General features: G+C 32.9%; 1 protein-coding gene across 2 annotated transcripts in view; it reads left to right on the forward strand.

The window, feature by feature from the left end:
• Dpp10 (Dipeptidyl peptidase 10) overlaps nt 1-12,380 on the forward strand; it is a 131,637-nt gene that overhangs the window by 84,914 nt on the left and 34,343 nt on the right. For both annotated transcript variants that reach the window (XM_085195365.1, XM_085195366.1), the window contains exon 6: nt 5,883-6,112. In XM_085195365.1, the coding sequence (XP_085051491.1) occupies nt 5,883-6,112 (230 nt within the window). The remainder of the gene's footprint in view (nt 1-5,882; nt 6,113-12,380) is intronic.

The following is a 12,380-nucleotide window of genomic DNA, read 5'->3' on the forward strand; positions in this document are numbered from 1 at the left end:
TCCGATAGGGAATAGAGCCTACAACCGTGGCACATAAATATTTAATATTTTCATTTCTGGTAAAAAGGCAAAGCGCGTAATGCCTCAAGAGTTCGGCAGAAGATAGAGAATGGAAGTGCTTTAATGGGAACAGAGTCTTAACGCTAGGCTCCCAGGTTCCTCTGCCTTCGCTGCTATATGCGGGATATAGCGTGAAGCTAAAAAGAAAAAAAAATAGATTAAAAAAACATGTTTTAAAACATTTTGACTTAATGTTAACATCAGGTTCCCTCTGCTTTGTGAAAAAATCGTGAAGCTGCTACCTAAATCTAAATATTTAAAAAAATGATTGCTTTGCAAACGGTCACACCAACTTCATTATGCGATACAATCAACCAATTATGAGATAAACTGTGTCAAACGCTAAAACGATGATTGACATTAGTGGAAAATTGACCCAAATACTGAGCAATCTACATAATATATATGTATTGAGAAAGGCACCCAAATCAATTTAGTTGTTAATATATGACATTAATTTTATTTTCCAATATTAAAGCAAAACATATATTAAAAAGGTATACAAACAAACAAGCTGAGATGTAACGATGTAACCGGAGATTAGGGGCTCGGTGATATTAATTAGGAGTTTCGACAACCTAATTACCTTTATTCATTAAGAGATTACAGACCCCGTATAAATCTTACGGATTTTATCAGTTTAAATTAATTGAATCAATTTAAATTTATATTATAATTTGCTACGTTTTAGATATTTTGTTTCGTTTGCATATGGTAAAGACTATCGGGGCGCAGTGAAATTGTGGAGGATTGTACGTGGGTTTGATCCCATAAGAGGAAAATTGTTTTTTAATTTTGCATATTTAGTAGTTTTTTTTTAATTATTATTAATTTTAACACCTTTTATAACTCTTTAACGAAAATTAGTAAGGTTATATAAAATTTGTCGACAATAGTAAATAATATCACCAACTTAAAGTAACATGGGAAAAGGGAAAATCGTGAATTGAATATAAGAAATATAATATAACAGACTATATATTTGGTTTTCGTGCTTTTTTACTATAAAAATTTATATTCTTTTATGGTAAATAATGAAATTTATAATTAATCTAAATAGAAATAAAATACATATGACGAAAGAGGATGTGGAAGTATTTATATAAAATAAAAAATACCAGATCCTTTTCGAGCCGCCTTTTAAACACAGTAACATGATTAATGCTTCTCGAGCTTTCGAGAATTTTATTTTCGAGAATTTAATTTTCTTTAAAATGAATTGTTTACTTTTAATTACTAACAAGGCTTGTATTTAAACATTTATTTTATGTTCCATAGATAATATGAGTGTAGAATGATTAATATATTTTTTGGCTACAAGTCCTTCTTCGAGACCGTGGTGGCAGAGGCACAAGGGTATGAGTGTAACGTGACGGTTGTTGGTTCGATGTCCACTCGAGGGAATGAATTATTAGTGTCAAGTGTTCGTACTGCATTCTCTATTGCATGAGAGATACAGCGTGAAGCAGACGTGATGATTTCTCTTGAATATACTCGTAATATAGAGCTACTTAATCCCCAATTCTTACTACTAATACTAAAACAAACATATTTGTTAAAAAGGTACTTAAAACACTATATGTCGATAGGATTGTTAACGTACCTTCCATACTAGAACCTGGCAGGCCATCAATCTAGTTTCTGATGTAATACGTCAAAGCGAAGTGTGACTGACATATTCAATCAGAGATCGTCATTGTAAACAAATAAATAGACCCTGTTGTCTAGGGTATGAAAAATCATATAGTTTTGGATGTTTGTTAGCTTTACATGAAAAAAAAATGGTTATATTATTAGATGCGTGAGGGAAAAAAAACTAACTGAACTTACTGAACAGGTTGAAGCTAAATGGGACGCTTCCATCATTTTACTATAGTAATAAAATACAATAATTATTAAGTCTTGATTTTTAGTTAATTATTTTCAAAATGACAAGAGCCTGAAAGGCGCAATTTTATGTGCGTCAGGGTTGCCATACAACAAAAAAGTTTCTATCCGATGTCGTTTTTATTATAACGTTTCAATACGTGGCATGTCACCTTTTGCCTATTTATTTTATTTTCCTTTGCGCATCTTTCATAATGGTGGACCTTAACATTGGAAAAAAAATTATGCGCCGCGCTGAGAATCGCAACTCTACACGCACAGCCTCAAAAATAGATATTTAAACTTTTGTATATTTTACAACTGTTTACGTTATATCACTGCTACATTTCGCCAAGGCGCTCGTTCAGTCTTACTCAGCATATAAATTGGATCACGTCCCATCCGTAATAACAGTGGCTGGTTTCCCTACAACAGTACATTAAATATCATGTTATTCTTACATCAACTTGATCTCTTGAGGGCATCATGGCAAAGTGGGGCAGCTGATTGTAGGCGCGATTGTTGTGGATTCGACCCCCATCCCGGAATATGATTTTATTTTCGTGCTCTGATAGACAAATTGTGGAATGTCGAAACAAGTTGACTACTGTTGCAAGCCGCAATGTCTTGAAAATGGGGCAGAAAGTGGGGAACGGACAACCTGTCTTCCACCTACGCGGGAAAAAGCGTGAAAAAAATAAAATAAATAATTTAAATAGTCAGACGCTTGTACCACTGCGCTATATTAACCATAGTAATATAAATATTACATCTGATTTCTGTTATCATGAAATTCATTAAAATATTTCTGTTCAAAGAAGATATTTTCTAAAGATTCCTATCTTTTATATCTCTTTAAGCAAAGCATTTCTTTCAGTCATCACAGTCGTTACTATGGCAATTTGCTTTTACTATTGAAGCACTTCTATTTAACTGTTTCCTTTTTTTTTCTCTTAATGTTTTGAAAGAGAGTTTTATGTATGGTAAAAGACGTATAAATTGACATCATACATTTATGATATATTTAAAAAAAATAATATTAGTTTTAATTTTTTTATGGCCTTTTTTATCGTAAAAATTATAACAATTATTAAATGGATAGCAATTTGCGAAAAGTCACCATCTACAATTCTTCAGATATTGTATGAAAACTAAATAATCAAATGTTTTAAGCATACTTTATATTTAACATAACTTCCAGAACTAAATTGGTCTAAAACTAGGGTACGTACGTAGGGTACTACGTAGGGTAGTGGTGCCTAAAATGGTATAAATTTAGGTATTTATATGCTCACAATACAAACATTGCACTTTAATTAAAGATTTATGTATAAACGCGTCCAATTTAAACTGCAGTCGACTGCTCTGACTGGCCGGTGATCGAATCAGTGTTGACTGTTCCAGTCATGAGTAATTATTAGTTATAATTGGGTTTTAGCCTATTTCTATTCACATTTTACCTTCATATTAATAGTATATATAACTATGAAGTGATGTGGCAGATCACAGCGTTGGGTTCCTCCTTTTAACACTAAATATCTCAAGAATTTGGCGGAAAGTGAAAAACGGGAGTGTCTTAATAGGCAACCGAGTGTATTAACACTAGGTTTCTAAGTTCTCTCTTCCTACCTTCCTTGGTGCGGGATACAGCGTGAAGGTAAAAAAAAGGAAACTATGAAACGAGAATATCTGTTAATTAATTATTTTATAACTTTATCTCTTTGACATAGCGACATCTCGTTATAAATTTAACACCTGCACCAACAATTTCTATGCCTCGATTAAAGATTTATGAATGTAAATATTACGCAGTGCAGTAACGACCTGCATTTGAACGTATAAAAGTAGAACTGTCAGGTCACCGGTAGAATTTCATATCAAAGTTTATTTTTGAAAATATACATTAAAAATATCGTATAGGGATTCTTTAATGAGTAGGTACGGTCTTTTTAGCTTCACTCTGTATTCCGCATATAGTAGGATAAATAAATGGAACCTAGAGTTAAGACACTCCATTCGCCATCTTCCACAATTGTCGAAACATAGAATAATGACTCGCGGAACCCAACGCCGTTGAGTTAACGACGTCTAAAAAGACGGTAAAAACTATCTTACCAGAGAGAGAGAGGAAAATAAATATCACAATAAATGTCACTTTTCACTCCAGATTAATAATAGAAACCTTGTGGACGAGAGAATCAACGGAATGAATATAAATAGTGAAACCAACAGATTTACAACAAAAACTTTACGAACTTGTACCTCACAGTCAAATAATAATATAAATTAGGAAAACGCCCAAAGTTAGCCAAGTAAGTGGGTTCACTGGCTACCGTCCTAATCGCAGAGGCCACGCTACCGTAAAAACGAATGTGCCCGTTCATTCTTCCTTTAATACTTTCTCGTATCAACCTAACACTGGATGCTCGTATTAAAACGTGACTAAGCATATAATGTTAGGTTTTTATTAACAATCTTTATTAATGCCTCACAATGTGTTCTTTCAAATGTTTCTTTTTAGCGAAACGTTGTATCCTGCACATAGCAGGTTAGGCAAGGGGAAACTGGGAATCTAATGTATGGCACTCCCTTCCTAGTAAGATACTTCCGTTCCCCACTTCCGCTGAATTCTGGAGGCATTACGGGTTGAGTGTCGGGACTCATAAAATCAAAATATGGAGGATAATTATATTAGGTAGGCCTTTTTCGATAAATGGACTATCCGATACAAAAATATAATGTTCAATTCGAACTAGCGGTTCCTGAGATTAACGCGTTCTGTTCAAGAAGATGAAAAACTTGTTGCACAGTTGGTGAACGTTTGACTAAATGTCATAAGTGTAGATCCAAATATTACAATTGTAAAGCGCACAAAAAAAGGACCCAAATATTACTGTCTCTGAACTAGAACTGAGTCTAGACTGGTCTAGACAAGCGAAAAAAGCGTGAACCTAGAAAATTAATTTCAGAAATAAATTTAGTTATATTATGGTACTACAATTCTAAAATCACCTCGTTTTATATAAGACTTTAATACTATTATCTGCTTCCTACAGTAAGGTATTATACAACCCACTATCCAGCATTTCTAAAGTGTAGTGCAAAGTAAAACGAACTTGAACGTACATTTAATATAATTTGAGTTGCAAGACGTTTTATTTGCCTCTTAATTATGGTCTTATTGTCTGCTTACTAAGTTTTTTTTTTGTTATAATAAAGAGGATATACATAAATACAATTGTAGTAATTGTAAAAGGAAATTATAATATAAATATAATATAAAATTATAATATAATCAAATAATATTATTTAATAGAATAGAAACACTAGGTTCTTTACACTAGGTTTTCTCTTCCTGTGTTTAAGCGGGAATCTGAAAAAAAAATCTTTACATAAAATTGCTATACAATATCATTAGGATATTAAACCACATATTGCGGCTTAAGTGTCAAAAGTCAAAGAATATAAATACAAATCTATGACCCTTTACAATAAAAAAAACCACTATAACTTTAGAGAAAATTATAAAAGGCACAATTCTACTTTTTGCTTTTCAGAACTCTACAAAGTGTTCCTTTGAGTGAAGCGCTGTAACACTTGTCGGGGTTTTATTTAACTTCATCTCGCATAAACCCAGTACAGGCTCCTTGGCACTATACATTTCAATTTAGTATAACAAGAAAAAGCTTTTGTTCATAAGTTTACCATGTTATAATTGTACGTCCCTAATGCTATGTGAAAAAAGATATTTATCTATATTTTTATTAATTACTATAATTTTGTATATCGAGGCCGTTTTGATGCACATCATATCCCAACAGTATGATTGTAGATTCGATTCCCACTAGAAGAAATAAATTATTTTCTTTTCTAATTATTGGTCTCTTGTATGTTATGTATTATCTATAGGTCGAGGCATATCTTGAATTGTTTCTAACCATCACAATTTATTTCAGGGAATCATATCCACTTACACCGTTACCGGACGACGTGGGGGGAGGGGTAGTCAGCGAAGGTCCATACTTGATCCTCGCGATGTGGACTCCGAAGGGCCATGGTCTGATCACCGTGAAGGACTACGACATCTTCTACAGACCAGCCCCAAGGTCCTCGACTGGATATAGAGTTACCGATACTGGTATACCTGGAAGAATATTTAATGGTGTGCCCGATTGGTTATATGAAGGTAAGTTAGTTTTAAAACTTATTATAATTTTCACAATATTATTTTAAGCGCAGAACCTAATATACTCAAATGAACACAATAATAAACTACCTAACTAAACTCGTAAGTCAATTTTACCCTATTTCAAACCAATCCGGTCCTCAAGCGCGGTCCGGTGGAAAGGAATTTCGAAATTAACTAGAGATCTTGAGATGCCACCCCGCCTTACCCGTTTAAACGTTTTAAGACAAACTACTATAGATAATATAAAGAATTTAGTACAATTTAGAAAAAGCACTAAATAATTAAAGGAAAGCTTTGAAATTGAAATAAACTTTCTGAACAACCAATAGCAACGAGGCTACAAAAGAGTTGCAACTCAAGTGGCCCACATCGTCGTCAGTAGTTTACCAACCTTTTGAAACGTTTCAATACGACGACTATAATACTGTTATAGTGCTTCAAAATACGCTTCTAGATTTTGAAGCACGAATTTTATAAGGTTTAAAATACTTAGAAATTGTGTCGATAATCTTTCATTTCAGTCTTATTGAGTTTTAAATTTATGATACCGTCGTTTAGCTGTGCTGTGTTGAACGCGACGGTTGTGGGATCGAATCCCACTCGGGTAACTAACCGGGTGCGGAATTAAAATTCTACTGACTTTAATTCCGCATGGTATCTATTTAAACAAAAGACATTGTGAAGCTGAAAAAATAACATTCATATTATATTATCGTGCATATGAAAGAGAAATACAAATCTTTAAAATAAAAAAATAATACACAATACCCGTTGAAGTGTTGAAAACCGTTGTAGACCTTAATTAACTTAACACAAAAAACAGAGCTGTTGATTTCGAGCAAATGAAACATGTTTCTCTTTTCTTTATTATTTTATTACGCGTCAAATTAATTTTACATGTTTTACTGCTCTACGTTTGGTGTGTGACAGTAATGCGATGGATTCGATTCCCACTTCAGGGAATAAATGATTATTTTTTATTATTTTAATTTCTTCGCTCTGGTACCAAGGCAAAAGCGTAGCGGGCATTGATTCCCTTTGATTTGTGCATATAAAAAAATAATTTTATTTTTTATATATATATTTTTTAAATATTGAAATAAAATATATATGCCATTTAATACAATGACATTTCATTTTTGTAAAATCACGCTGCATCCCTTATATAGCAGAGTAGGCAAAGGGAACCTATTGTAAGGGCTCTTATTATAAGAGCGAGAAAATAAAATAATATAAATTTGTTCCGACGACGGAAAATCGAATCCACAACCATTGCGTTTGTAACTGCCGCCGCGCAATAACAACACAATTCAACGTTAATATTATATTGAAAAAAAATGATATAAAAAATCCTTAATTATTCTTTATTCTTAATTCTAGACGTAATTAAAAGGAAAATTTTAAGTATAAATTAAAACCTTTTATAAAGTTTCGCCATAGGCTCTTTCCAGAGATCTAGCGATTACTCATTTAACGAACTTCCCGCCATCAATCTTACGGCTATCTAGATTCGGAAACACTTAGGGACTAAAGCTTAGTAAGTTTTTATTTAAGCATTAATTTCATTTAACGGCTAGCAGCGGAGTAGGAATTTTAGTACAGATTTCAATAACAAATATTAAACTGATTGGCGTTTAGCTGAAAGCAATGATAAGATAATCAGTTTCACACTGTATCCCGCACACACCAGGGTAGGCAGAGGGAACCTAATGTTCAGATACTGGGTTCCCCATTTCGAACCCACAACCAGTCGCATTTAAAATAATACACTTCTACCCCTGCGCCACGACTGACCTCTTAAATGAAAAAATCTTCACTTCCCGCCTTTCCGGACATAGCGTGTTGGGTGGCGGTCCTCACATACCAGTACGCGTAGTTTGTCCACACTCGGATAGTTCTTGTGGCTGGTGAAATGCTGGTGGACCGTCCAAAAACAAAACAGGTAGTTGTATAGGAATTCTTCTTACTTATGCAGTAAGAGAAAAATGTATTGAATAAAAACCATTACACATACAGCGTAAAGCTTAGTATTAATAATATTAATAAAATTAGAAATATTCATCTTTTCTTAGGAAAAGAGAAAGTTACCTAATTTTGGACTTGAACCTAATTTGTTTAGATACTTCCTATCATATATTGAAAAATGTATACAATTTAAAATATACCAGCTTTAGCTAAAACAAACTCAAACTTTAACCAGCGACAGCTTAGGGAGCTTACTTCTGATCCTTCCTTGTAATGACTATAGTTTAGTTTTTGTGGATATAAAAGATCCATAAAACCGATACACATAATATATAAAAAATAACTATTTTTATTTTGCCTTTATTGTCATGTCCTTTTATAAAATGAGTCTCAAAATTAATATCAGATTTAAAAATAGTATTGTTAAGTAACACGAGCCAATGGATTATTTGACAGAGGGACACCAGTCTGTTCACTACTTTTCGTTGAATTTTTCGTGGCATTCCACTGAGTGGGGTTCGAACCCACAACCGTCGAGATACAGTCCCACTCTAGAGCTCCTGCGCCATGATAGACTCTTTAAGTGTTAATAATAATCTACAGTAAAATTACTTTGGGATAATTTCTATAAATAGCCATATTAATCTATAAAAAGACCTAGAAGTGAGCCGGAGGATCGATTTTACTATTTTAGCGCTTGTGATGTACAAAAAACTTTAACATATAAAAACTTAAAACGACATTTCTATGTTTATTAATAACAGGATATGACATTTTGTCCGTTCATTACCAAGCCAGGCACATTAATGCCAAAACTAATATAGATGCCGAAGTGCATGCGATGAATAATGAATGAAATATATAATGCCATTTCCAGATGTGCAGATAAAAATAAACCCAAAATCTTCTTACTAATTTTGTATCGTCAATTGTCAGGATTTCCAATCAAAAAAAGAATTTTTATTTTCAGTCAACTTTCTGAAGCTTCGAATACTTCGACTTCTTATTGCATTCTCTTCGAATATTTATTGCATAAAATAAAAAACATGAAAAAATATAAGCATTTATGCAAACGCAGTTTTTATTGCTGTTATTAAATTCTTATAAATGACTTTTGACAATATATAAGACTTGTAGTTAAAAGGATAAAAAGTGAACAACGTTACAGTGTACATAAGAAAAAAATATTTAAAATATATTTAATATTTTCATATAGGTTATAGATATATCAGTTATTTGTATTCTTTTACAATAAAATAACTGCATTGCAAGGTCCTTATGTTGTCATTAATTTTAAAAACATTAATTTAGTATTTGTAACAATAAATTTGTTTCTTTTGTATTTATTAAATACTAGCGACCCTCTTGCGGCTTCGCCCGCTTTAACTACTGGAGTATTCATGTAATGTATGTTTGCAAAGCACTTAAGATAATGTGAAAATCAATTAAACCCTAATGCAACCCGCATTTTCGTAGTTTCAATAAGGATTTTCCAATTGTTTTACACAGCAAGGATTTTTTAGTAGGTACCGTAATTTTAAATCTGTGCTACTAATCTTTTCAAGTACTTATTAAAATATATTTAAATGACTATTTTTAAACGGAAGAAATTATAAACAAAAACCTACCTACTAATAACTACTACAAAAAATATGAAAAGCAAGCACGACGTGGCTGCCTGTGAGGAAAATTAAATAGAATGCATGGGCCGGGATTCGAACCCGTGCCGCCCGCGTGGCAGGCGAGCATTCTACCACTGAACCACCGATGCAGGCGGGCGCGGCGGACGCATGGCGAGTGGCGAGCCGTTTCGCAGCAAGGATTTTTTGATATTGTAACAACTTCTAAAGTACTTATTAAAATGAAAAACAGAAAAGACAGTTTTGATCTACATTAAATGGCCAACGTAACTAATATACTTATTTATATACTGAGAGTAAGGGATAAGTGAAACTTGACTCGATACAGCTGATGTGTGAACGGCGGGATGTGTCAATAATTAAATGCGTTTTTCTCTAAAACTATTCGCAATTTCAAAATAGTTTAAAAAGCAAATTTTATCTTCGTTTAACGTAGAAATTTAATAAAGTATTTTAAAGGATAAAGATTAATACCATTATGGAGAAATATCCCTCACAATAAAAAATATATTGAAATTACTATTTTTAGACAGAAATATGATCACTACACGTTATTCTTAAAAGATATGAATATGCCATCGCGGACTTTTTTGTAGATCTTATTAAGAGCAACAATACTCCAGTACATTTTTTTCATGTATTATTTACCATTAAAGCAGCGCATGCGCCAATGTGTCTCAGCGGGTAGGACTTTATACACATTTATCGTATTTTTGTTAATTTACATAAGAATGTACAAATAATAAACTATATATAAACCTTCCCTGAGAAATACTCGACCTAATGGTGAAAACCGTATCCAAATCCGTTAGGTGGTTTAGAAGAAGAAGAGTTAGAAAGTTCAGACAGACACAAAAAGCGACTTTGTTTTATAAGATATAGGATTAAAAAAATACATAACAAATGTTATATGAGTGATGATGGGAGTAATAAAAATGTAAAAACATGTCCTAAGTGAGATAGGTACGACAATCACGTAGGCGACTGTGGGCGTCGTTGGGTCTTGATTAATTTAAATGTAAAGGCGTATAAACGCTACGAAAATATTATATTTAGCTAAATTGTAATCTTTTTGGTAAAAGTACAGTTTACATGATAAAATACTACAATGTAAAAGAAATAAGTATGGTATAAAGATATACTAAAACCATCATTGTTTAGTGGGTCAGAGTCTGACTGTAAAACACAATGATCGTGGGTTCGATGTCAACTCGAGGGAATTAATTATTTTCATTTTCTCGTTCTGGTTCACTAAGTATTATTCTCTGCACATACTCATACCACTGCGTTTGGGATAAGGAGAAGGAATCCCCGAGTAGAATTCAAAATAACTACCATCGTCTTTAGTAGGGCTTGCCTTTTTTAATTTATCTTTTAAAGTTTTTCTATACTGCCTGTACAGGGCGGTCAAATGCCGCCGTATAGCGAGGAAAAATTCTAAAGATAGCCCGTAGTAGAATAATAAGTGACGTCAACAAAAATGGTATCGCCGCCGTAGTGGATGAAAATAACGGCAAAACACGTTTTATTACACGTATTAAGATTAATGGAGCGAGTAATGGCGAACGTAAAATTAAGTATTAACCGTTTTGAAACAAGCTTCTATGAATTTTTAAATAGAAAATTGAAATTTGCGTAGTGTTAAAAATATCGATACTTTCTGATGCGTTGGATCGAGTTATTAAGTTGGTTAAGCCGATTTTGAGATTAGCTGGAACAAACCCACAGACAAACAGACAAAAATCAAATGTATGACGTTATTAAATGCCACTTATAATGTTTTTTCTTGTATATCTATATATAAAAAAGAACTTGTCCTCACTGACTGAGGTAAGACGCACGCACAGCCGTAACCGCTGATGGTAGAAACATTAAATTTGGACAAAAGTTTACTTTCGTAATCTGGACATCCACTAAGAAGGGATTTTGAAAAATTTTAACCCTAAGGGTGCAAATAAGGGGTTGAAAGTTTGTATGGGAAAATTCTTAAATCGCCACCGATTTTTATAAAATTTGAAATTCAGACTCTTAAACGTATATAATTAAACATATATTTCATGGTGGTGGAACTTAACACTGCGACTACTTTTTGCCTCAACCCCAGGAGCGAAGAAATGAAAATATTAATATTTTATTTCAAATGAAGAATATTTTCAACCTATAACAGAAATTTGAATGTTGGGCAGTGGACTTCAACCCACACTTAGTTTAAGCTGTGTAGGAAGTTCCTATATTTTAAATATAAAATGAATGTTGGCTCAAAATAAATCCGTGGTATTTATAAAACATATTTTGCTAACATGACAGCCTAACTAAATAGTATATATTTGAATAGAGCTTAATGAAGCGGAAATTTTATTTAGGTACTTACTAGATATTACTAGACTTAATTTGCTTACGTTTTTAGTGAAGAAAAATATTTAATTTCAAAATCTCTATTTTATACCGTTATGTTAAAAGAGCACTGACATGACATTCATTTAGCTTAAGACAGTTTCCTTCAGCTTCAAGCTTTATTCCACATTGCAGGTAAGCCAAAGAGTACCTACATGGTGGCAAGTCTTTAAGTTGCAGAAAGTTTATTGATACAATATTTAATACAGTCCCGACTTCAGCAGAAAATAGAGAACGGAGTGTTTTAACACTAGGTTCTCTCTGCC

Source organism: Heliconius melpomene, chromosome 12 (assembly GCF_056956725.1).
Source record: "Heliconius melpomene rosina isolate 202511_hmr_F chromosome 12, ASM5695672v1, whole genome shotgun sequence".
Lineage (NCBI taxonomy): Eukaryota > Metazoa > Arthropoda > Insecta > Lepidoptera > Nymphalidae > Heliconius > Heliconius melpomene.